At 37.5% G+C, this 27,944-nt stretch overlaps 1 protein-coding gene across 2 annotated transcripts; it reads left to right on the top strand.

Annotated features, from left to right (window-relative positions):
* The first annotated feature begins 602 nt into the window (after positions 1-602).
* Positions 603-26,684, top strand: LOC149844228 (zinc finger CCCH domain-containing protein 32-like). Of its 2 annotated transcripts, none has more exons than XM_090000428.1 (7): positions 603-955; positions 1,099-1,250; positions 2,079-2,129; positions 3,926-4,039; positions 4,297-4,584; positions 4,684-5,064; positions 25,564-26,684. In XM_090000428.1, the coding sequence occupies exons 1-7, from the start codon at positions 862-864 to the stop codon at positions 25,942-25,944; spliced, it is 1,461 nt and encodes a 486-aa protein (XP_089856554.1). In that variant the 5' UTR covers positions 603-861; the 3' UTR covers positions 25,945-26,684. The 2 variants fall into 2 exon arrangements, with proteins under 2 accessions (XP_089856554.1, XP_089856553.1); XM_090000427.1 differs by having other exon boundaries at positions 2,076-2,129.
* The last annotated feature ends 1,260 nt before the right edge of the window (positions 26,685-27,944 follow it).

The following is a 27,944-nucleotide window of genomic DNA, read 5'->3' as shown; positions in this document are numbered from 1 at the left end:
GCTTCAATACTCAACACAGTAATTATTCTTCAAAAAAATAAAACACTGTATTTCTTTTTTTTATAGGCCAAGAGAAAACACTCAATCACTAACCACATATTAGTAGGCCTCTCTAGTTGGTAAAATCTTTGATGTCTCATGTCCATGGAAGTACACTCAGTTTCGACCTTGTGGTAAAAGATGTTTCATGTGAGTTTTGAGCTCATGATGTCCCATCAACTTAGTGAGATTCACAAGTCCCAAAAATTTAACACAATAATTAAATTTTATGAAATACAATATATATATATATATATATATATATATATATATATATTTTTAAATAGGTAAAGGGAAAACCCTCTAGACCTCACATTGGTAGGCCTCTGATTAGTAAAACTTTTGAGGTCTTTTTTTCTATTGGGGGTATACACTTAGCTTTGACCTTGCAATAAAGGATGTTGTTTATGGGTTTTGAGCTCGTGACATTCAGTCAATGGTGAAATTCACAAGTCATTTGAGCAAAAATGAACAAAGCTCTTCCGGGCAAATCTAACACAACATTTATTTTAACACAATAGAAAACATGAAATATTTAATCCTTATTACCAATTAACAATCTTTTGGCGGGTACAACAGGAGAGAGAGAGAGAGAGAGAGAGAGAGAGAGAGAGCATGGGGGCGAAGGGTGGGCTCGAAGCAGCGAAGCGAGAGTGAGAGGGTTCACGTCTGTGCTTCTGCCTCCACATATCCCTCCTCATATAGAGCCCCCTTCCGACCTTCCAGAAGCCGAAAGTCTCCCGCTTTCCCTCCCCCGACTCTACCTTCTTCTCTTCTCACGCGGGGGACGGTGGGGGATACCCGGGAGAGGTCGTCTTGTCAATGGAGTTCTATGGTAGGAGCCCTACAATGGAGGGATCTCCTACTGGTCCTGCCCTAGAGTGGATCCCCTCGACTGCCGAGACCGGGCTCGAAGGTGAGGTTTTTGCGGTTGCATTGATGAATTCCGGTTGCAGAATAGCCGGAATTTGGGTTTTTTTCAGGTGGGATTTTGGGGGAATTGGGGAATGGGGTCTGATGAATCGGATGGCTGATGGGTTTGTGTCGTTCGCATTGTAGAACCCATGTGGCAGCTGGGACTCGGTGGAGACGGCGGCAGGGAATCGTATCCGGAGCGGCCAGGGGAGCTTGATTGCGCGTTCTATATGCGGACGGGGTTCTGTGGGTACGGCATGAGTTGCCGGTACAATCATCCCCGCGACCAGAATCTGGTATCTTGCTTGCTTTTCTTGCATTTGCTAAGTTGGGTTTCTTAATTTGGATCGAACAGTGCAGTCCGTTGATTTTGTTTGGATTGATCTATGATTTGTGTGAGACATCCAAGACATCAATTGATTCGATTCAAATTCTAAAGCTAATGAGATTCAAATTGTTCAGTTCGTTCTTTACTTATTGTTGTTCGATTGTAGGATTGGGTGCATGCTTCTTTTATCTCAGATGCTTTTCATGGTGAGATGGAGCATCCATTTTGGTTCTAGAATATCATGTTGGAGTTGTATCCATTTTTGGGCATTGTAATCGTGCTTGCACTTAGTGCAGCTATAATAATGAATTTGAGATGATTGAAGGGTAGCTTTAGATCTTTCTTGGAAGTCTGCATGGTGTTCCCTTTTCGGACATCGGATTGAGATGTGTGTGTGTGTGTGTGTGTGTGTGTGTGTGTGTGTGTTATGCATGGTGTTCTATAATTGCTGTTATATGAGGGATATTGGATTTTGTTAGTAGGCATTGTACTCATAAGTAGAAGAATTTATCTCCATTTCTCTGCTTTCAATTGGCTTATTTATATTTATAGTTTTATGTTTGTATTGACTGGATGAGTTTAGTGTGTTATCTAAATGATGGCTCTTTGGTTGTTCGGCACTTGGTAAGTGTGTTACTTGGGACCTTTCGTCTTCCCTGGTTTTTTGTTCTAGGGGTGTCCTTTGCAGCTGTCTTTCGTCAACAATGTATTCTCTAAATTCCATATATTGTTAAATATGTTTACCAATAATCGTAAGTGATATTAATTTTGTGAATTGTGTTATACATTGTAGCAGGTTGCAGTTTTAGGGGAGTACCCAGAAAGAGTGGGTGAGCCTGTCTGCCAGGTACATCCTTCCATGTCTTTTTCAATGTCTGTTGACCCCCATCCCGTTTTTGGTATATGTGAACATCAAAAGAAGACTTGTGTTTCTCCTTCATGAGAAATGAGACTTAGTTATTGGCCAATTCTGTCATCATTGCACTAAAATCCATGTCTACTAGTTTCTCTCTGCATAGCACTTTTCATTGTACATTTTTTTATTCAACCAAAGCTTCTTTTAGGCACACAAACAGTAACTCATACGGAAACATGCCTAATCTCACTGAAATATGATGAATCATTTGCTGAGTCCCTGGCCTTAGTGGCATATCATTATGATTGTTTTACCAGAAAGTCTCAATGTCATCCTCAGTTGAGTTTTTCTGATAAAAACTTTGCACATCTGGTAATTCATCCATTTGGTTTATCTGAGGATCCATCAGATTGTGTGTAAAAGCATGGATGCCAGACATTTAACATGCATACAGCCAGCATATTGGTTGCAACCAGCATCTCACTGGATAGCCTCCTCTTCAATAAGAGCCTTGGAAAGTTGTTCCTGGTTCTTTCCAGACAGGAGGGAACTGCACCCTCTCTTCTTGCCACACCATGCCTTGAAAGAGCCTGGGAAAACAAAAAACTTTTAAAGTACTTTTCTAGGACCTCTCTTGACTGTTATCCTACCATGATATTGTATATATATTTTTTTCTTTCTTAATTTTTGGTCTTCTTTGGGAGATGGGCTGATGGACTTGGTTGTAAAGGATGGAATTAGAAGGTGGGTGTACTTTAGTTTGCAATTCATACCCACAAAATGCCCTTTTCTGGCCACAACAGGAAACAACCAACATACAGAACTGCACCTTTCTAAATGATCCCCTTATTTTCGTGACATAAAAGATAGAACGTGATATTGCATAATGTAGGCTTTCCCAAATCTAGCTTTTGTGAGTAGAATGTTGATTTAAATCATTTAATTAATGCACTATCACTACATCCCTAGAAGTTTCATTGAATTATAAAATACTTTCAAAGAATTAACAATATATGCAGTTCATATTAACCTGGCTTGGACAACTAACAATATCTTTGACTTCTGAGATGGATCAAACATGTATTGAAGTCATAGTTTGCTTTGAGTAGTGAGATAACTCATTGTCAAATCATCTACTTATAACTTCCTATAGTTTATTTGGCATTAAATTCACTGGCTTGTCACATCTATGAGAATTAATCATCTGTCTTTAGTTCCCTGTGTTTGCTTAACTGAAGATCAATATGTCACATCCGTGGGAGTTAATTTTACCTGTTTGTTGTTTTTATACATCTATCTTATCTTATGCTTTTACAGTTGGTTTATAATTAGTTGTTATCTCTTGAAGTCTTGTATGTTCTTTATTCCCTAATGTGTGAATGACAAACTTGCACAACTTCACTTCATACTTCTTGTTTTAGGATAAGGTCGTGTTATAACCAGGAATTGGCTGCTTTTATGCAAGCAATTTTCACTTTTAAAGCTCACTTGTTAACTATGTTGCTGATTCTATGAAATCTACACCATTCCGCTGAAGGCCTGGCATAACTTTTTTCCAAGCAGAACTTATGTTGTGAACGAACCACTCTTAAACTTCAGAGATTACATTATATACCACTTAAATTGGCTATCACTTTCCTTGTCTAATCTATCAGTGCATCAATTTGTTGTTGGAGATATGGTGGTTTATTTTGAACCTTTCTGTGGGTGCTTTATATTTTTGAGATTCATTTAATTTGTTCACTTGGAATTGTGCAATCAAACTTACTCTCCTTATGGTTGTGCAGTATTTTCTGAAGACTGGGACTTGTAAGTTTGGTGCAACCTGCAAGTACCACCATCCAAGATATGGGTCAATGAACACAGTGCCAGTAAATTATTTTGGCTATCCACTTCGACCGGTTGGAATCCCTATCATTCTTCATGCAGTATTTGAGAAAATTTTGCTCATGAATGCCAATGAGGAACATACTAACTAACTAGCATTTTGTTCTCATTTACACGTGTAGTCCTTGAGGTTTAAACCATTCTTCATGTGCATCAAAATGTTATCTTCTAGTTAGAAGAATTTGATCAATAGCTGCAACACAGTTCATTGTATCTCATCTTATCTGGATAAATTAAAAGTGCTTATTTGGAGATAACCTATGTTTTGCAGGGTGAAAAAGAGTGTAATTATTACATGAAAACAGGTCTTTGCAAATTTGGTATAACCTGTAAATTCCATCATCCACAACCATCTGGCACCTCACTGCCAACTGCGCCTGCATTTTATCCAATGGTGCAGTCTCCTTCTCTTCCTTCTCCTCAGCCATATGGAGCAGGAGTGACTAGCTGGCAAGTTGCTCGGCCACCAATTTTACCCAGTTCATATGTCCAAGGGCCTTATAGTCCAATGCTTTTACATCCAGGAGTGGTTCCACTTCCAAGTTGGAGTAGTTACCAAGTAAGTCTAATTACTGTCAAATCTTCAACATTCAATTGGTTTTTGGTGGCTGTATCTGATAGTATGTTGCATTGATTATTGGTATCACATGTGAAACAGTCATCAATAGCACCTCTAGCATCTCCTGGTACACAATATCCAGCCGGAAGAGGCTCACTCTATGGTTTGACACATCAGCTATCTCCTGGTACACAATATCCAGCCGGAAGAGGCTCACTCTATGGTTTGACACATCAGCTATCTCCTTCTGCGGCTGCATATCAAGGATCCTTTTCTTCCTTATCTTCTGTTGCTGGACCTTCAAGCAGCAGCCAGAAGGAAAATATTTTTCCTGAAAGACCTGGTCAGCCTGAATGTCGGTTCTACATGAAAACAGGGGATTGTAAATTTGGCTCCACCTGTAGATATCATCATCCACAGGACCGGGTTACTCCAAAAACAAACTATGTTCTCAGCCCCATGGGTCTGCCTATGCGCCTGGTATGTTCTTGTAATGTTTGATAATTCCCATATCTTGAGAAGTGGTAATGGTGGGTAGTTGTAGTAGCAGTGGTAATAATGATGATGATGGTAGTGGCAGTGGTAGAAGCAACAGCAACTTTGGGTAATACTATTCTAATAATTATATAGATATGATAATTATGATAATGATGATGATGATGGCAGTGGTGGTGGTGGTGGCGGTGGAAATTAATAATATGAATAATGACAAAGAGTTTTTGCTATCTTTCCATAATGATCTTATTATTATCACCTTTCTGCTTTATGCCAGTTTGGTTTTTCTGATACTTTCCATCTGAATTAACTTAAAATTTGAAGATCTGTATCTTTATAATGACAAGAAACAATAATAAATCAGTTTTGGGTTTAATTGCTTAAGAACTTCTCAAAATTGAGTTGTATTGCTGTGTTTAAGTTTTCTATTTTGCATCTAGATTCATTCTTCAAAATTTTCTAACAGTTTCTTTTTTTTTCTGATTTACCTCAAACATCGTAGCTGAGAAATTAATTGAGAAAGCCTACAACAGGTGTGAATCCAACTGGCCTGTAAGCAAAGGTCCAGGGTGGAGTATACTGGAAATTGATGAAAGAATATTATGATTAGGGTCATCCAGCTTATGATTCTTGTTATCATGTTATGAATTGTTATTACTTATCTACCTTTTCAAGTACGGACCAATGTATCTAGGGCAAAGCTTGCCCTTCTTACTAAACCTAAATACGCTTCCGGTCGGCGATATTTTTATGAATACATGGTCTCTAACTTCGAATTCGAGTTTGCGGCATCTCTAGTTTGCGTAGCTCTTTTGTTTACTATGTACCATTAGTAGTCGTCGGATCTTTTTTCACTTAATCTGGATAATGTTGGATGACGATCGGTGATTTCAGTGCTCTATCTCCAACGTCACTCCAACATGTCGGTGATCGACAAGGCCTACCATATAATGTCTCAAAGGGTGCCATCTCAATGCTGACATGATAACTATTATTGTAGGCGAATTTTGCCAACTTCAGGCATGCACTTCATAAAAAAGCAATGCTTGAGTCTCTCAAGCTTATCAAAGTAAAGGGGGAACACCCCTATATATACAAAAGCAAAGGGGTACAAGAGGGGGGCTCCCAAAGGAGTCATTGGGGAGCCCCCAACGGTCACATTTGTGACCGTTCGGGGTCCCCAACGACTCTATTGGGGGGGGGCCCCAATGTAACTTTATAAAAAAACGTAAAAAAGAAAAAAAAAAGAAAAAAAAGAAAAATACAGAAAAATAAAAAAGAAATTACAACATATTCCAAGTGGAATATGCATAAGATGTGAAATTACAAAAAATACCCTTTTCGGGTAAAAGAATAATATATATATATATATATATATACTTACAACAATGTTTTTGGAGATACATTTTAACATTCACATATTGATTCCATTCACCAGACCAATCCAAATTTCACGTCATAAACATATCTTCCAAGGTCTGGATGGTCTTTTTTTATTGTCTATATGTTTGTGGGTGGAACATTGTGCTGAATTGTAATTTTATTTCTAGTGCCTTTTACAACTGTTGCCAGAACCATAACGTGTCACGATCAGATACTATGGACAAGGGCACTCCATGTAATCGAACTATCTCATCAACGTATAAATCTACCAAGCTTTATAGAGTTTGATTTATTCTAATAGACAAAAATTGTGTAGACTTAGTGAGACGGTCTACAATCACCTATATAGAATTGTGTTGCTTGCGGGTTCGAGGTAACCCAATAATAAAATCCATGGTGATATTGTCCCACTTCCACTTTGGAATCTCCAAAGGCCGTAACAAACAGCCTGGTGTTTGGTGTTCTATCTTGACCTTTTGGCAGGCTTAGTTGTTGAAGGCGCTAGGCAAAGCGTAGGCGGTGAGCCTCTAAAAAAGACTAAGCGAGGCCTAGGCGGACTAGGTGGTACCCTAAATAAAAAAACTAAAAAAACATACAAAATATATAAACAAACTACTAAAATTAATAACAAGCATGTATACAACATTAAATCAATCAACAATAAGCAGTAGACAAATAATATGTTGTCGAACACTATAAAACAATTATATTACATAAAAACAATCAAATAGATAACTCATACGCTTATAGATTATATATGAATTAAGTACACAAATATGTATATATATAATTATATACAATTACACAGAAAATATATACATGTGTGTGCAACTACACATCAGACCGAGAGACTACCTCTGTTAGGCTGCCTAGGCTCTGCCTTTGACAACTAAGCGGAGGGGTGAAAGAAGGAAAAAGAAAATAAGGTAAAAAATAAAAACAAAAGAAAATGCGAGAGTAAAAAAAGAAAGCTTTTGGGGTAAGAGGAAGAAGAAAAAAAAATAAAGAAAAGAGAAACAAATTTTAAAAAAATATGACAACTATGTCCCTGTGGCTTAGGCATGGACAACCTAGAGGCAACCTAGGTAAAAAAATAGGGCCCTACCGCCTAGACCCATAAGCCTAGGCGATGGCCCTATGCCTAGTTAACCTGGGCGCAACTTTTGACAACTAAGTTGGTAGGTGAGGCTGTTAAAATATTATGTCTCTTTTAACTGTAAACTAAAATACCCATCAGGGGTATTTCAGTCCTTTTACTCAATAGGTGTCAGCCACCCTAATGGGCTAGCATTTTTACTTTTTCTTTTTTTATTTACTTTTGCTTTTTACACTTTTTTTCTTTTTGACTGTTGTGAAAGGGACAACTCCATATAGCTGTTGGAGCTGCCCCAACAGTCACAAATGTGACCATTGGGTGCAGCTCCAACAGTCATATTGAGCTGCACCTGTGGCTTCTTTTTGCATTATAAATAGGCCTTAGTGGCCCTTGTAAACATATCCTTTTTTGTGAGTGCATATGCAATAACAATGCTTTTGTAAAGCCCCTCTTGGGAACTTATGAATTGAAGTTCATTTTGTTTCATGCTTTTGTACATGTGTATTCGTGCCTTCGTGCACTTGTGAGTGTTCTCCTTTGTGCCTTTGCACTCTTTGTATTTCTTGTATTGTGGTGTTACACACAATCTCTTTTTGTAGAGATTTTCATATGGTATCAAAGCAAGGTTGTTTGGAAAAAGAAATTGGTGTGATTCTTCTCAATATCAAGTGCCTCGAAAAACGTGCCTTCAACTTTTTGGTGATTGGAGTGGAGGCTCTTCTTCATTCAATATTTTAGAAGATTACTACAACAAGAAAGATTTAAAATCTTATTGTGGTACGTATTCTTTTCTTTCTTCTTTCCTCTCTAATGGGTGAGAAAGTCTCTAATTTTTCTCTTGGTTTCAAGCTAAATGACTCAAATTATCATGTGTGGGCCGGAAATATGGAAGCTCACATCAAAGGGAAAGGGCTTTGGGGTTACATTCAAGGCTCGATTCTGGAACCCGAGCCTAAAATTACTTTGGTTAAAGAAGGGGAAATCAAAATCCTTGAGGGAGATGAAAGAACTAATGCTCTTGAGGAATATAGTATGAAACATGAGGAATGAGAAATGAAGAATTTCAAGATCTTGTCTTGGATTTTCTCTTCCGTTGAGACAAGGATTAATGCCAACATTATAAAGTTTAAAAAGGCTTCTCGAGCGTGGGAGTATCTTGAGAAGATGTATACTTCTAGGGACTTGTCCCATAAGTATTATCTTCAAAAGAGAGCGTTAACTCTTGTTCAAGGTGATATGTCTATAAGAGAGTATTTTGCGAAACTCTCTTCAATTTGGGATGAGCTTGCCATACTTGAACCCAAGTGGAGTGGAGAAGCCATAGAGCTTCATCATAAGCAATTAGAAGAACGTTTCTTCAATTTTTTGAATGGGCTAAGGCCCGAGTTTGAGCAAATAAGATCTTCTCTCCTATCCTCTTTTACCTCTCCTTCTCTTTAAGATGTCTTAACTAAATTAAGTGGAGAGGAAACCCGTATGGGCATTAGCAAGCAAAATCCTAGTGTGCTTGCAATGTCCACAAATCAAGAAGAATGTGATGGTGTTAATGCCGTTTCTAGACCCGGTAACAATTTAAGAACATATAAACCTCCTCATTTTAAGAATCAAAATCAAGGTAATCAAGGAGGAAGAAGAGATTATAGCAAAATCTCGTGTCACTTTTGCAAAGAACCGGGTCATATCAAACCGGTTTGCCCAAAATGGAAGAAACTTCTAGCAATGGCAACTACATCTCAACCATCCAAAGAGGAATCTTCAAAAGAAGCTCTATCTCTCAATCAAATTGTGGAGGCTCTTCAACCTCTTCTAAATGGAGCTATTTCCGGTGTCGTAGTATCCACCTCTTCTCCTCTAGGTAAAACTTCTTGGCTCTTAGATTCGGGTGCATCCTTTCATATGACCCCAAACATTTCATTTCTTTCCGAGTATTCTAAAAATGTGTCACCTTCTTTTGTTTCGACCGCGGATGGTACTTCTCTAGAAATTAAGGGAATTAGAAATTTTAAAACCCAAAACTTCTTTATTTCAAAAATTAGACTTATACCAAAAATAAATTTAAACTTGCTTTCCGTTTCTCAACTCACGGACCTTGGGTGTAACATTCAATTCTCATCTAATAAATGTTTAATACAGGATCACCGGTCCGGGAGATTGATTGGGGAAGACTCTAGGAAATGAGACTTGTACTATGTGGACTTTCTTCAAATTCCTAAAAACACCTTTTGTAATGTGGCCCAACATAAGGACATAAATGTTTGGCACAAGAGACTTGGTTATCCCAACATTACCAAGTTATCATATCTACATTTTGTTAAAGATCTTTGTAAAAATACTTTCTCTTGTAATGATTGTATTATTGGAAAAATGAGAAGTATACCTTTTGAACCAAGAACTATGTTTAGTACTAAACCTTTTGAAATTATTCACTCGGATGTTTGGGGACCGACACCTGTCATATCCAAAGGTGGTTTTGCTTACTATGTGATTTTTGTGGATGATTTCTCACGATATTGTTGGATACATTTTCTCAAACATAAGCATGAAGTTTTTTCATGTTTTAAAACATATCATATGATGATTAAAAATCAATTTAATAGTAATTTAAAGATATTTAGGACCGATTCCGGAGGTGAATATCTCTCTAATGAGTTTAAGAAATATCTTGAGGATTGTGGCATTGTCCATCAAAGATCGTGTCCTAAGACCCCACAACAAAATGGTTTGGCCGAAAGAAAGCATAGACATATCATTGAAACCACTAGAACCCTTCTCATTTCCCAAAATATTCCTAAAAATTTTTGGGCCGAAGTGGCTCTTGCTTCTGTCTATCTTATCAACCGACTTTCATCCAAAAATTTAGATAAAATTTCTCCCTTTGAGATTCTATATGAAAAAGAACCTGATTATAATAGGTTGAGAGTTTTTTGTTGTAAGTGCTTTGTTCTTACCGATAAAAATGATAAACTCTCACCAAAAGCCATTTCTTGTGCTTTCCTTGGCTATTCGGAAACTCAAAAAGGATTTCGATGTTATGACTCTAAGAATGATAAATTATATGTTTCAAGGAATGTAACTTTTTTGGAAAATGATAGTGGTTTTGAAAAAGATGAATCTCATTTAGAAAATGCCGTTTACTCCTTTCTTTTTGACCTTTTATCTAAGGATGATGATATCTCTAGTGATGATGAATCAACATATAATAGTGAAAATGAAATGGTTGTGATCAACAATAACTCTAACCCTTCTACCCCTCCAGAAGAAAATGTATCTAGAGAACCCATCACTTATTCGCATAGAGATAGAAGCACCTTTAGGAGTGCTATTGAACTATATAGTGAACCTAGTGAGACTATTTCCACTCATGATTCTCATCCTAGGAGAACTGAAAGAACTAGGACTCCCTCTAGATTCGTATCTTTTGATTCTTTCTCTCCTAAATATCGAGCTTGTTTGAGTGTCATTCACTCTTATTTTGAACCAAAAATTTTTGGAGAAGCCAAACAATGTACTGAATGGAGAGAAGCCATGGAGAGTGAACTCAAAGCTCTTAAGAAAGCCATGGAGAGTGAATTTCAATCTCTTCCCAATGGCAAGAAAACTATAGGATGTCGATGGGTGTTCAAGGTCAAGACTAAGAGTGATGGTTCTCTTGAAAGGTATAAGGCTCGTCTTGTAGCTAAAAGGTACAATCATTAATATGTGATTGACTATGAAGAGACATTTGCTCCAGTAGCTCGTATGGTTACTGTCAGATGTCTTATCACCATTGCTTCAATTCGAAAATGAAATATTTACTAAATGGATGTCAAAAATGCCTTTTTAAATGGAGATCTTAATAAAGAAGTTTACATGGATGCTCCACCTGGTATGAAAATCCCTAAAAATAAAGTTCTTCGTCTTCGTAAAGCTCTTTATAGACTGAAACAAGCACCCAAGGCTTGGCATGATAGGTTTAACAATGTAATGACTGAAAATGGTTTCACTTCATGCTATACTGACACTGCATTGTTTGTTAAGAAATCTGATGCAGTGATTGTTATATTATTGTTATATGTTGATGATATGTTAATAACAGGTGATGATATCAAAGGAATCAAGAGCATTAAATCTATTTTGACTTCAAAATTTGAAATGTCAGACTTAGGATTTCTGACATATTTTTTGGGAATTGAGGTTGCCTATTCTCAGAGAGGCTATTTTTTGTCTCAAACTAAACTTGCTTGTGAGATTCTTGATAGATCAGGAATCACATATGACAAGGTCTGCGAAACTCTTGAAATAGTAGGTTCGAAGATGAAGATTGATGATGGGATTCTCTTAAAAGATCCCACACCTTACCGGCAACTGGTTGGATCCCTAACGTATCTCAGCATTACCAGGCCTGAAATTTCTCATGCAGTACATGTTGCTAGTCAATTTCAACATGCACCTACTACAGTCCATATGAGCGCCATCCTTCGCATCATCAGATACATAAAGGGTACAGTAAACAAGAGAGTATTTCTATCTTCTACGTCTGAATTAAGTTTAATTGCTTATACTGACTCTGATTGGGGAGGTGACACAAATAACCGTCACTCCACCACTGGTTTATGTATTTTTTTAGGTGAATCATTAATCTCTTGGAGATGCAAGAAGCAGCAAAAAGTATCTCTTTCATCCACCGAAGCAGAGTATAGAGCCATGGCATCTACTACCATGGAGATTGTTTGGATTCGCAACTTGTTGGATGATATGAATATTCAAGTTCAAGGGCCCACAAAATTATGTTGTGATAATAAAAGTGCAATCTATATTGCCAAAAATCACACATTTCATGAGCGCACGAAGCATATCGAGATGGACTGCCACTATGTTCGTGAAGAATATTTAAGAAAAACCATTGACCTTCTTTATGTTACATCGGAATATCAACTGACAGACTTCTTCACCAAGGCGCTGTGTTCTCCAAGATTTAACTTCCTTCTTGGCAAACTTTCGGTCGTGACACCATAAGTTTGAGGGGGAGTGTTAAAATATTATGTCTCTTTTAACTGTAAACTGAAATACCCATCAGGGGTATTTCAGTCCTTTTACTCAATAGGTGTCAGCCACCCTAATGGGCTAACATTTTTACTTTTTCTTTTTTTATTTACTTTTGCTTTTTACACTTTTTTTTCTTTTTGACTGTTGTGAAAGGGACAACTCCATATAGCTGTTGGAGTTGCCCCAACAGTCACAAATGTGACCGTTGGGTGCAGCTCCAACAGTCATATTGAGCTGCACCTGTGGCTTCTTTTTGCATTATAAATAGGCCTTAGTGGCCCTTGTAAACATATCCTTTTTTGTGAGTGCATATGCAATAACAATGCTTTTGTAAAGCCCCTCTTGGGAACTTATGAATTGAAGTTCATTTTGTTTCATGCTTTTGTGCATGTGTATTCGTGCCTTCGTGCACTTGTGAGTGTTCTCCTTTGTGCCTTGTGCACTCTTTGTATTTCTTGTATTGTGGTGTTACACACAATCTCTTTTTGTAGAGATTTTCATAGAGGCATCTCGACACAAATTCAATGATATCACGCTTCATTTCGTTTCACTAGAAGGTTCGTTGTAGATCCTTGAATATCTTTGTACTCTTTGGGTGGATAGAGTACTTGGATCTGTGTGTATCTGCAAGTAGCTCTTCTCGCAAGGCCTGATTGCTCGGGATCCACTATCTTCTCATAAATTTTATGGTGTCATTCTCATCATAAATGAATTGGGAGTCAAGCTTTCGTGTAGCAGCCATAAATTTCTTAATTTCAGGTTTGATTTTTGCGATTCTGTGATTCTATTGAAAATCTCAAGTCGTGCACCCAGGTTCGAACACTGAATTTGTCCTGACTCCAAAAATATCTGTTGGGCAATGAGATCCTCTAATAGTTTCTAACTTTGACCGATTAAACAGGAGGCTAAAGCTTTCCTGCTTAAGGCATATGCAACTAAATGTCTTTCCTGGGTGATACGTAACGGAGAATTCATAATCTTTCAAGAATTTCAACCATCTTCTCTACCTCAAATTCAATTCCTTTTAAGAAAATACGTATTTGAAACTCTTATGTTTAGAAAAGACCTCAAACTTCTCACCATAAAGATAATGACGCTAGATCTTTAGATCAAATACCATAACTGCTAACTCCAGGTCGTGGGTGTGATAGTTTTTGCTCATGGACTCTCAACTATGTGGAGGCGTAAGCGATTACCTTTTCATGTTGCATTAATATGCAGTCTAACTCAATATCTGAGGCATCACTGTAAATGATGAAGCCTCCTGATCCATAGGGTAATGTCAATACTGGAGTTGTGGTCAATTTCCTCTTCAGCTCTTGGAAGCCCTCCTCGTACTGAGGAGTCCACACGAACTTGGCCCCCTTCCTCAGTAGCTTAGTTATTGGAGTTGTTATCCTCGCAAAGTTCAGGATAAACCGACGATAATACCTGGCTAATCCCAAAAAACTTTAGATCTCTGAGACATTCTTTGGTTGCTCCCATGATAATACTGCCTTTACTTTGATTGTATCTACCTCCATGCCATTACTAGAAATAATGTGTCTTAAGAGTAAGACACGATCCAACCATAACACACATTTCAAGAATTTGACATACAACCGGTGTTCTCTTAGTGTTTCTAGTATGATCCAGAGATGGATCCTGTGTTCTTCGTTTTTAGAATGTATCATTATGTCATCGATAAATACTATGATAAATTGGTCCAAGAAATTTTTGAAAATACAATTCATTTAAATTCATGAAAGTCGTTGGAGCATTGGTGAGTCCGAATGGCATCACCAAGAACCCATAGTGGCCATATCTAGTCCTGAATGTTGTTTTCTGAACATCGTCAGCCTTGACACGCAACTAATGATAGCCTGATCTCAAGTCAATCTTTGAGAGCACCTTGACTAACCTTAATTGATCAAACAAGTCTTCAATCTTGGGCAAAGGATATTTGTTCTTTATTGTGACTTGATTCAACATGCGGTAATCAATACATAACCGCATTGATCTGTCCTTGTTCATGAAAAGAACCAGTGCACCCCATGGAGATACACTAGGTCTAATAAAACCCTTATCCATTAACTCGTGCAGTTACTTCTTTAGCTCTGCCAATTCAGCTGCAGCTATATGGTAAGGTGCTTTCGAGATTGGAGCAGTCCCAAACATCAAGTCGATGGAGAACTCAATCTCCCTCAAAGTTGGTAGACCTGGCAAGTCTTCGAAGTATGTCTTTAAACTCTCAAACTACTTTCAGATCTTCTATCACTACTACACTGCTTAAGGCTATTACACTTGCAAAGAAAACCAGGCATCCTTGCTTAATGTATTTTCACATTGTTATTGCAAAAATTATCTTTTTACCCTTGGAGTGATTTACTGAGTTGAACTCGATCGCCCAGGTGGTTTGGTCGTTCCAACATAACCTTTTTTTCACAGCACTTCAAACTGGCAAAGTGCTTGTATAATCAATCCATCCCAAGTATGATGCCATAGTTTGTCATATTCAATAGAATGAGATTAGTTAGTAATTTGTGTCCTTCAATAGACACTTCTATACTAGGAATGTATTCAACACAGATTGTGTTCATTCCCAGAAGAGTGACCACTTCTTTCACAAAATTTATTGATATAAAAGAATGGGAAGCACCCGAATCAAACAATACACGTGCAAAGTGATCAACTATAGAAATAATACCTTCTTGCTCATGCCCACTTTATCCGTAGTGGCCATATAGACTCATAGTTTTTCAATAGTACCCCTTAGTACAATTTATATCAAAAGATTATCCACATGTAAATTACACGTGTTCAGCCCTACTCAAGTTGTGTACTGATGAAAACTAGGGGTGGCAATTTCTGACACGACCCGCCAACCCGCCTCTTAGGCGGGTTCGGGTTGGGCTTAAGCCAACCCGTTTAATAAACGGGTCGACCCACATAACCCGTTTATTAAACAGGTCGGGTTCGGGGTATGCCAACCCGCCAACCCGGCTGACCCGTTTAATAAACGGGTTAGGCGGGTGGGTCAACCCGCCAACCCGACCCGCCAACCTGACTACCTGCCAACCCGATCCGTCAACCCGCCAACCTGACCCGCGAACCTGAAAACCCGTTTACCCAACCCATTTATTAAATGGGTTGGTGGGTCGTGTCGGGTTACCCGTTTATTAAACGGGTCGGGTTCGTGTTTGCCACAGCTGACCCGTTTAACAAACGGGTCGGGTTCGGGTTGAGGTATGCTGACACGCCAACCCGACCCGCCAACCCGCCAACCCGACCCGATTGCCACCCCTAATGAAAACAGTCTGCAGCTTTCCGAATATTGGTGCTTTTCTTAGTTATTTGGTGAGAGCACTTTTAGTGTAGTTATCTTTTCCAATGGATTGAGCTTCTGATTTGTGATCTTTTATTAACTCCCTTACAAGGTGGGTTTATCTTAGCCACGTTTTATTGCTTTTGGTCATAATAAAAAACATTACTTATTGGAAAAGATAGTGGTACTGATACTTTGGTGCCATTGTAGCCTTGTGGATATGTAGTTCATAAAATTCTAGGGTCATATTTTTTTAAGTAAAAGGTGGCCTTAATAGATATTCCATTCCTACTTGATTGTCCATTTTTAAATCGATTTTGTTGCTCAAGTTAAATTTTCTATATGTGAGCAATATCCTAAAACATATTAACATATATCACGTTTCATCCACTCCACATCCAAAAAGAAAATGATAGATGCTATGTGTTGATGATTACACCTTTTGGGTTTTCAAATCTTCATAACTAGATAAAACAGGATGGGTAAGTTGGCAAGGCTTTATTACAACTTAAAGCAGATCTGTATGACTAGTGAGTGCATTGCGATGCTTTTCTGTAATGTTTCTAACTTGATCCAGATCACTGTCACCGATATCGCCAATATTTTGAAAATATTGTGATATTATCGGCTATTTCAAGGTAGCTGATAATATCGGGAATATATCGCAATATTTTCAAAATATCGCCAGAAACAAAATATCATGAATTTTTTTGAGAAAATTTCATTTATTTATTTATTTATTTTAATTTTGCATTTCCTATTTTTTGTTTCTTTTATATTTTGAAACCTTTAAAACATGTTTCTTTATATTTTTGAAAGAATAATGAAAAACTTATTATTTTCTTAGCTTTTTTGTTGTTAATTTTTAAACTCCCCCAAGATATTCCCGAGATTTATCAACTTTTGAAAATCTCTGAGAAATACCCTTGCCGAGAAATTACCTTGAACGATACAGGTGACTATGATCCAGATATAGTGTTCTCTATTGTCTTTTCTTGACCTTTTTTACAATAGATTGGTTGATAAGGACTTAGATTGTTTCGTTCAGCAATATAATTTTTTTGTAAATTTATTAGTTTACTTCCTTGTCTGTTTTTAACTCGAGGAAATTATTTTATTTATTTGAAACTGTTCCTTTGGATCTCTTTCACATTATCCTTTCAAGCTCCATGCAACTACCATTGTTAACATAAAAAAATGTGGTCATGTCAGTTTTTTTTGGATGAAGGAGCATGTCAGAGTTGGTTTTTTGTAAAGAATGAGTTATGAATGTGATTATGGTGAAAGCTGTGTGGCTGTGCCACAAAGTTGGGTTCTCATGACTCCCTTATTGAATTAGCAAATCTTAGTTAGCATCATCTCACCATATTTTAGAGGCTGTATAAACTATATACACCTATTTTTGAACTTTACCATTTATTCATTTACAAGAAATCTGATGCTTCCACATGTGATTATAAAATTGTAACCAAAACCATTATCTTTTGCAAGCTGTATATCACTTCTTTTTTACTTCCATTTGTGTTATGTTGAATTTTGTAAGTAATCCCTATTCTGTGACATTCTCATCGGATCTGCCAAATGCTTGTGCCACAAATACACAGACCATGCATTTCATCATTCACTGCCTATCTCTGCCAATATTTCTTCATCAAATTGTATTCATTTTGATACTTATTTGTGCTTATAAGGAAGACTAATACCTTCAACTGCATATAAGAGTCCATGTGGTATCAAAAGCTCTTGTAACCAATGTCATTTCTTCATGGGATTAGAGACACTTGCTTTCTCCCCTGGTGCGTCGGGGGGATTTTAATGCTATTCTAAACTTGGAGGCCTGCAACTTCTCAACTTGCTACTCTGCCAATATGACGAATTTCTCAAGTGTCTTGGACTGATGGAGGTTCCCTCTCTTAAAATGTAAAACTGTACATATATATATATGTATAATAATATTATATTATTATTATATATATATAAATACATTTTTCATTTCTTTCTTTTTTGTAAATTTTTTCCTTTATTTTTATTTTTTTTCTTTATGTCATCTAGTTCAGTTTGAACTAGAATGACTCTTGCTAGTCAATGTCCAGACTTGACTAGCAATAGAGCTGTTGGACTGACACATTCCAACAGCTCTATTGAGTCCTCTTTCAGCTGTGTATATAAAGGGGTGCAGCCCCTCTTGTATTTCATTCCAATGCTTCTTAAGCAATTGGTTTTTCATATCAATAAAGAATACATTTTTATTTTGTTTTCAGTTATACCCTTTTTAAGGGTTATGCTTTAGTGTCATTCTTAACACTTGCTTTTGTGAATCTAAGCTCGTGTTTCGAAGATCCCCATTTCATTTCATGGTATCAGAGCCGCGGAAGTACTAAATCTTGAGGAAAAGCTGCCTCGGTTTTCGTGCCCGTTTGCAAAAGTGTTCGTCACTTGAAGAAAAGTGTTTTATCACTTCATTGGGGAAGATTTCACATCTTGTTGTATTGTTTTTTTCTTCTTTTTTTTCATTTTCCTTCTTGTTTCTCTTCTATCCCTATTCTTTCTCTCCTTGTAATCGATGGATGACAATGATAAAGTCACCATCATGCCTATGAAACTAAGCGATACTAACTATGTAACATGGGCTTCAATCATGAAACACCATATATGGGGAAAAGGCCTATGGGGGATTGTGGATGGTTCCGATTCGGAACCTAAGCTATCTCTTACTAAAAATGAGGGAGATAAAGATGTCACTCTATCGGAAGAAGAGAAAATCAAGGCTATTGCCTCATACGAGAAGAAATGGAAAGAATGGAGAATATCTCATGCGAAGATAATGTCATGGCTTATCAATAACGTTGACATTAAAAAATGCTCAAGTCTTGCCAAATTTGATCATGCCGATAAGGCATGGGAATACCTTAAGAATATGTATTCCCTTAAAGATATTGCACGCGTGTGCAACCTCCAAGAAAAAGTTCGAATGATGATACAAGGAGACAAAACTATTCGTGAATATTACAATGGGTTGTCCGAACTTTGGGAAGAACTTTCTCTTTTAGAACCAAAGTGGCATTGTGCCGAAGACATCGAGCTTCGTCAGAAACAACTCGATGCTGAACATTTTTGCCAGTTTATCACTGGATTAAGGCCGGAATTTGAAACCACTAAATCGGCCCTATTTCACTGGGGAAAAATTTCTTCTATTATTGAAACTATTGAAGAGTTAACAATGAAAGAAAATCGTCTTCGGAAAGGTTCTTTAAAAATTGAAGATGATTCTGTTTTAGCCGTGTCTAGACCAGGGAATCATGTTCGATCATATAGGCCTCCTCACTTTAACCGACAAAATGGTGACTATGATAAGAAGAAAGTTATTTGTCATCACTGTCATGAACCGGGACACTACAGGCCACAATGTCCCAAACTTAAGGAGCTGAGAGAAAAAAGAGTTGCAATTGCTGGATCGGAGCCTAAAGATCAGGATGCACCAGTTTCCCTGGCCCAACTAATGGAGATTCTTCAGCCTCTCATCAAAGGTGCCTCTTTCTCATCTGAAGCTTCAACCGGCGCAGCAGCCTCATCTTTTTCTGATCTAGGTAAAATTTCTTGGCTCCTTGACTCTGGTGCATCTTTTCATATGACCCCAAATAATCAAAGTCTATCCAAATGTGTTAAAAATAAAACAAGTGTGTCAAAGGTGTTTACTGTTGATGGGACTTTTCTTGAAATAGAAGGAATAGGAAATTTTGAAAAAATTTATAAAACAAAGAAATTTTCTATTCCAGAAATTAGACATGTTCCCAAATTAAATTTAAATCTTTTATTTGTATCTCAAATTTCTGATTATGGGTGCAATATTTTTTTTCTTCTCATGGTTGTTAGGTACAGGATCGCCAGTCAGGCGAGCTGATTGAGGAAGGCCATAGAGAAGGAGGACTCTATTACATGGATTTTTTGGAAATGCCGAAGAAATCTTTTTGTTATAATATTCAAAAAATAGAGTTGGAACTGTGGCATAAGAGACTTGGTCACCCACATATAGCCAAAATCCAACATTTTCCAAATCTAGGGAAATTTTGTAACTCTGAATCATTTGATTGTAAAGATTGTATTCTCGGCAAAATGAAAAGATTACCATTTCAGAACAGAACTTTTTTCTCTTCAAGACCACTTGAATTAATACACTCGGATGTTTGGGGTCCTGCACCAGTAATTTCTAAAGGAGGATTTGTTTACTATGTTATTTTTGTCGATGATTTCTCCCGACATACGTGGATGTACTTTCTCAAACATAAGTCTGAAGTATTTTCATACTTTCAAACTTTTCATAATATGGTTAAAAACAAGTTTCAAAATGATATTACTATTTTTTCGCACAGATTCAGGGAGGGAGTTTTTATCCACAGATTTTCAAAATTATCTTAAATTGCATGGCATCACACACCAAAGATCTTGTCCTTATACACCTCAACAAAATGGACTGGCAGAACGAAAACATCGCCATATTATAGAAACCACTAGGACTTTATTAATAGCAAATCAAGTCCCGAAAGACTTTTGGGCAGAAGTTGCCTTAACTGCCACCTATCTTATTAATAGGATATCATCTTCTTCGTTACAAAATATCACTTCCATTGAAAAACTTATGAACATTTCTCCAGACTACTCTAGACTAAGAATATTTGGGTGCAAATGTTTCATATTTACTGACAAAAATGATAAACTTTCCCCTCGTGCGATTCCCTGTGCCTTTTTAGGATATGCTGAAAACCAGAAATGTTATAGATGTTTTGACTTCAAAAATAATAAACTATATGTGTCTAAAAATGTTTCATTTCTTGAAAAGGAGAGCTTCTTTGATTTTAGAAAATTAAAAGACGTCACTGAGTACTCCTTTTTGCTAGATCTAACATCAACGTCTGATGAATATGACCTTGACTGTAACTTTGATGATGATCAAAGAATTATTGATCTTAATGTTGAAAATGAAAAAGTTCATAGAGATACTAATATTCAATATTCCAGGCGACAAGAGTCTAATCCTCCATGTGCACTTGAAAAATATTCTAACATTCCAACTAGACAATCATCCCGAGTCTCAAGGCCTCCAGGAAAGTTTGTATCATACGAGTCTTTCTCACTCATATGAAGAACCATCCACATATTTTCAAGCAAAAAATGATATCAAATGGATAGAAGCCATGAAAGCAGAATTAGATGCACTTGAAAAGGCTTCTACATGGAATATTTCAAATCTTCCTCCAGGGAAGAAAACTATAGGATATCGATGGGTTTATAAAATTAAAACCAAGAGTGATGGTACTCTTGAAAGATATAAAGCCCGTTTAGTAGCCAAAGGTTATGCCCTATGTCACATGGGTGCGGGTGCGGGTGCGGGTGCGGGTGCGGGTGCGGGCGCGGGCGCAGGCGCGAGTGTGGGTGCGGGTGCGGGGATTCGGCACTTCCAAAAAACCCGGGTGCGTGGGTGCGGCAAAAATGTAATATATATATATATATAAAGGGGGTCGGGGGAACACGCGGGTTTTTTCAAATTTCGCAGTTGTCAGTTGCTGTCAGCAGCTGACAGACAGCTGCTGTCAGCATAATTTTTTTTTTAAAAAAAATCGCAACCATTTGGGCAAATTTAAAAAAAAAAAAAATGGACCTAAATGATCCTGGGTGCGGTCAACGCACCCAAGATCGGGTTGACCGCACCCGGTGCCGCACCCGCGTCGACGCGGGTGCGGCACCCTGCTAGCCGAATCCCTGTGACATAGCTTATGCCCAAGAATATGGGATTGATTATGAAGAAACCTTTGCTTCGGTGGCTCGTATGACAATTGTTCGAACCTTAATTGCCTTAGCTTCTATCAAAAAATGGTTTATTTTTCAAATGGATGTCAAAAATATTTTTTTAAATGGAAAGCTAGTTGAAAAAGTATACATGGAACCCCCTCCTGGTCTAAGTATTCCTAAGGGTAAAGTCATTTGCTTAGAAAAAACTCTTTATAGACTTAAACAAGCACCAAAAGCTTGGTATGATAGGTTTAGTCGTGTTATGATTGATATTGGTTTTCAATTCTGTTTAACTGACACTGCTTTGTTTATTAAGAATTCTGATGCAGGGATCATTGTGCTTCTTCTCTATGTGGATGATATGATCATCACCGGAAGCGATAAACAGGGAGTGAAAACAATCAAAACACTTCTTAAATCTCATTTTGAAATGACTGATTTGGGCTTGTTGAGATATTTTTTAGGCATTGAAGTTGTTTATTCTCCTAGAGGATATTTATTATCTCAGACTAAATTTGCTTTTGATATTGTTTTCAGGTCTGGTATTACTGATGATAAGAAAGTTGACACTTCAGAAGTTGTTAATGTTAAAATGAAGATTGATGATGGAAAACTTCTTGTAGACCCTACTCCTTACAGACAACTTGTCGGGGCAATTTCCTATCTATCCATTACCAGACCAGATATAGCACATGTTGTTTACACAGCAAGTCAATTTCAACATGCTCCTACTTCTGTTCATATGGGAGCAGTCATGCGTATTATCAGATACATCAAGTCCTCTCTTTCATGAGGACTTTTCTTATCTTCCTCCTTTTCTCTTGATTTAATTGCATATACTGATACTGATTGGGGAGGTGATCCCAATAACAGACACTCAACCACTGGCTTTTGTGTCTTTTTAGAGGAATCATTGATCTCGTGGAAGTGTAAAAAGCAGCAGAAGGTATCTCTCTCATCCACCGAAGCTGAATACAGATCCATGACAACCACGACCATGAAAGTAATTTGGCTCTGACGACTGCTTGCTGACATAGGAGCTGAAACAACAAAGGATTCACAAATGTGTTGTGACAACAAAAGTGCGATCTACATTGCCAGTAACAGAACATTCCACGAACGCACCAAACACATCGAAATGGATTGTCACTACGTCAGAGAGGAATATCTACACGGGATAATTGATCTGCCATATGTCACTTCAGAATATCAGTTAACAGACTTCTTTACAAAGCCTCTTGTTGCTCCCCGATTTCACTTTCTCTTAGACAAACTTTCGCTCATTGTACTGTAAGTTTGAGGGGGAGTGTTAAAATGTAAAATTGTACATATATATATATATATATATAATATTATATTATTATTATATATATATAAATACATTTTTCATTTCTTTCTTTTCTGTAAATTTTTTCTTTTGTTTTTATTTTTTGTCTTTATGTTATCTAGTTCAGTTTGAACTAGAATGACTGTTGCTAGCCAAGTCCTGTCCAGACTTGACTAGCAATAGAGCTGTTGGACTGTGTTCAACAGCTCTATTGAATCCTCTTTCAGCTGTGTATATAAAGGGGTGCAACCCCTCTTGTATTTCATTCCAATGCTTCTTAAGCAATTGGTTTTTCATATCAATAAAGAATACATTTTTATTTTTATTTTGTTTCCAGTTATACCCTTTTTAAGGGTTATGCTTTAGTGTCATTCTTGACACTTGCCCTTGTGAATCTAAGCTCGTGTTTCGAAGATCCCCATTTCATTTCACCCTCATCTAAAATTTTAGGGCATGTTTGAAAGCGAGAAAATAGTAGGAAAAATGCAAGTAGGAAAGAAAAAATGGTAACTTTTCCTTCTGTTCCAAATGAGGAAAGGAGATTTTTTCTAGAAACTCATATTTTTGATAGGAAAAGTTCCTCACCTAGGGGGGTGGGTGGGTGGGTGGAGGAAATTTTCATGTCGAAAGTTTTTGTTTTTCATTAGAGCAATGCCTCACCTTCAAAGCATTTCATTCCCATTGGCTGCCACTCTGCTGCCTTCATCTTCCACCTCCATCTTCATTCATGTTTGTGTGTGTGTGTGTGTGTGTGTGTGTGTGTGAAAGGGAATCAATCCCCTTATCCCTATCTTCCTCCAATAGAGGGCGAGTTTCCAACCCTGATTTTCTTATTACACATAAAGAAGTAAAAAAAATTCATTTGGAAAAGTCCTCATATAAAAAATTCTCATGGCTAAAATTTTCTTTTCTTATGATATTTTTTCTTGCTTCCAAACATGGCCTGGAGAACTGACTGGACAAAAACAGTAGGAGGGTTACTTATTTGTAATTTATATTGATAGAAACTGGAAATGAAGAAACTGAAGTTTTTACTAAGGAACTACCTGGAAAGTGCTTGAAAATGAACACATTGTTCCTTTCAGTGGGAGGCTTATGATTTTAATTTTAATTTCTTCGTGACAAACACTTTGGTATTAGGCTATTAGCTTGTCCACAGACCAGTCATGGCTCATCTTCCCTTTCTGTTTAGTAGCAGATGTATCATACCATTCCTCTGAAGCCTGTTATCCACTGCCCACGTATGATTTAGCCAGTTCTGCTGCAGTAGAACCATCTGCCTATATTCTGCATCAGTTGTGTATTAGAGCAATAGATTGTGATTTGTGTTGAATTGTTGGATTATGACTGCTTAGTGTCTGGTTTGGTTGGAGAGGAACAATAGGCTATTTACAGAAAGTCTCTTCTTCACTTTGTATTCTCCATTAGCACCTTCGATCTGATCCTTTTTTATGTGCTTCAGTTAAGTAGCCAGGCTCTGGTTTATCATGGCTAGGGCCCCCTTGTTTTTTGTCCTCAAACTTTGTGTACATAATTGTTTGGTGATACCTTGTCGCATTTATCCTTCTTTTGCTTTAGTAGAATAAACTTTTTCTTCCTCTCAAAAAGAAAAAAAAAAGAAGAAAAGAAAAGAGGTCATACCAAACTGTCACAGCTCTTTTTATTATACCGAGTTCTTCTGTCAACCTTCTGAAGGTTTGTGTTTTAGTTGGTTAGGTACATAAAACAGGTAGAGAAATGAAGAAGAGATGAAGAAATGAGGGGGAAGAAGGATCAGGTGAGAAGGGAGATTGAGAGAATAGGATTAGGATACGACAATCACCCTTCTCATTTAATTACTTACCAATACCCTTGAATAATTACAGTAATGGAAAACAAATATATAATGCCCTGTATATAGGAACTAATTACCCTCAACCTACTGACTGTTCCTTGTGCAGTTGATTTGATTGTTAGGGTTGTGATATTCCAATTTAGTCAGTGGTACCCAGGTAAAGATTCTTACAAATCAGTAATTGGTACACTTCTGGCGCAACTCTCTCTCTCTCTCTCTCTCTCTCTCTCTCTCTCTCTCTCTCTCTGCCTCTTTGTGTGACCAAAAGAGATTTAAAGCTCTCTCTCTCTGCCTCTTTGTGTGACCAAAAGAGATGTAAAGACCATCTTTGACTTGCGCATCAGTATTTCTCGAGGTTCTATTCCAGAGATCATCTTATCGATGCCTTTTCTGCCTAATCTTTCCCTGCCGTTTGTCTTATCCACTGTTCAAATGGGTTTGTGGAAGACTGGAAATTTCCTATGGTTGAACCTTGAAACAAAGATTCATAACTTTTGTATAAAATGCTGTTTAGATCAACATGATGCTAGACCTGGCATAGTTTCTGAAAGGAATCAAACTATGCTAGTGACCAAACATTACCATTATAGGAATACCTGGAGAACTGACTGGACAAAAACATAATTGTTGTATGAGAGCGTAACTGAATTATTTTTGTAGTTTGATCACTTTTGCCAATGTAATAATTTGACTCTTTTATTCTGACCCCTGTTTTATGGATGTTGCAGGGGGCTCCCACTTGTACATTCTACGCACAGCATGGAGTTTGTAAGTTCGGACCAACATGCAAATTTGATCATCCAATGGGAAATATAAGTTACAGCCCCTCTGCATCATCTCTTGCTGACATGCCTGTTGCACCATATCCAGTTGGATCGTCTATGGCAACTCTAGCTCCGTCCTCCTCATCCTCTGAGATCCGGATTGAATATGTGGCCGGATTCATCAAAGATTCTTTTCCAGTCAGGGAGAGCCATGGAGTCTTTTCTTCTGAAACCACATCAAGTGGTTCAGTTTTCTCAAAGGATGTACAGGTTTCCACTGCCGCCAGTCAGAGTACTGTTCCTCCAAGCAGTAGTACTGATCATGGTGGCAAGTTTCTTAGTTGACGCCGAGTGAAACACATCAATCATGTTACTTTCCTCCTCGACCAAACTTCATGAACCCAGGTACGGGTATGTGCTCTATTCCCTTCAAAAACTTTATATATACATAAATATGTCTGAGTAAAAACCACTCCATTTCTTGATGGTCCTCTAGGTTCTATCTGATCTAGGTCTAACCTAGGTTAGGTCTCATCGTCCTGTGTTTATATTATACTAGTCCTAATCAATCTTTGTTATCTTGAATAAACAAGCCCTTGTCAAAAGGTACATCAACCCAACAATCCTCTACCTCAATATTGTCCCAATAAAACCAAATCCCCCACAAGGAGAACCTTGATCCCCTCTACTACAATTATGCTCTGATCTTTCTGGAAGGATGAAGATCAGGTATATTGTATCATGTATATCTCCACTGCTGCCGTCACTTTTTGTTTTTCAGCACTGTATGGACTTGCCGGTGTTTTCTCAACAGGCTGCCAGTTTTGTTATATTTAGCTTGTTTATTAAGACTGCAAAGACTTGGGAGAATTTCTTTCCCCTGTTTTTTTGCTCAGGGAGTGATGAACGGAGAGAAAACCAAGCCTTCATGCTCACCCCTACAAGGAGAAGCATCATTGAACAATTGTTATTTGGTATAAAGCCTATATTTAAATTCAGGGCTTGTGTAATTGAAAGCCATTGTCAAGGACTGTTATTATTTATAGTGTAACTTACACCATCTATTTTTGTTTAATTGTAGATAATTATAAGTTATCTTGTGGCCATTACTTAGAAAAATGCAAGATGAACATGCAAGCATTGCATCATACATAGCTACGCAGAACCCTGATTTTCTAGTGGATGTGGTTGCCTCAGTCTCAGATTCATGGTAATCTCAGAAAGTGCGAATATGAGATTTGGGGATCTCAGATTCATGATCTCTGTCACTATTTAAAACATGGGATGGCCTAATCTCAAACCGGCACTGTAGTCCAACTTTAAGGGTACGTTTGGTTCGATCACATGAGATTCACTTCCTTACACTTTAAAAAGTGAATCTCATTTGCTTTTGTTTTTGCAAAAGCAACCAAACACAAAAAATACCCTCATGAAAAAATGAATCTCATTTGCAAATGAGATTCATTTTAGAAGTGAATCTCATTTGTGTGAGAACTCGAAGCTCATGAGACCTCATGAGATTTGAGTTCTAATGAGATTTACAAAGTGAATCTCATTTGAAACGTAACCCAAGTGAACCAAATAATTGCATGGAGCCCTTCCCATATCCTGCTTTGATTTGCTCAGCCAAGTATACATACACGATTGGGCTTAATAGTGGACGCCCAATTGTCAGACACGCAGACGAACGCCCATCCAGTATCAGATTATGACAATTAGCTGTGGTCATGACTGATCAGCGGCAGACGTTTGTCCGATAACAGTGGATGAAATGTTCCATCCACTGTTATGCCCTTCTCTCTCTCTCTCTCTCTCTGTATATATATATATATATATATATATATGTATATATACCAGTTCAGTCTTTGGGGCTTTTAGGTGTTATTCCCCTGCAAAGGTCTCTTGTTACTGTTCTTTGAAAAAGCAATATTCATCATCCTTTTCTCTCTGCTTCCATAAGTGGATGGAGATTGCTTAATATTGTGCATCAAGAAACCTTTCCATAATCTGATCCACAGATACCCATATCAAATAGAATGATCGAAAGAAGACTTATTGTTGACAGGAAAGGGAGATGGATGCATCATGTTAAATTACGTAATATCCAGATTGACAAAGTGATTTATGTGATCAGATATATAGAACACGGGCTATAACCCAGGTAGTGCACCTTTTTTTTTTGTGCAATGCTGAAAAAAAAAAACAATACAAAAACATAAATAAAAAATCATGTCAAATGTGAACCCGCTCCTCATGGTGGCCAAGAAAGTGATGGTGTTTTGCATTCTTCCATTATAAACTTCACAACGAAATTTTCAACCAACAATATGTTATACAAACTTGTT

This window comes from Nuphar pumila, chromosome 3 (genome assembly GCF_984573655.1).
Source record: "Nuphar pumila chromosome 3, dmNupPumi1.hap1.1, whole genome shotgun sequence".
Taxonomy (NCBI): domain Eukaryota; kingdom Viridiplantae; phylum Streptophyta; class Magnoliopsida; order Nymphaeales; family Nymphaeaceae; genus Nuphar; species Nuphar pumila.
This window is presented reverse-complemented; position numbering and strand designations above follow the sequence as displayed.

Coding starts and splice junctions, on each gene's coding strand:
- LOC149844228 (XM_090000427.1), top strand. CDS start 862: ATGGAGTTCTATGGTAGGAGCCCTACAATGGAGGGATCTCCTACTGGT. Junction 956..1,098: donor TGCCGAGACCGGGCTCGAAG/GTGAGGTTTTTG, acceptor TTCGCATTGTAG/AACCCATGTGGCAGCTGGGA. Junction 5,065..25,563: donor TGGGTCTGCCTATGCGCCTG/GTATGTTCTTGT, acceptor TGGATGTTGCAG/GGGGCTCCCACTTGTACATT.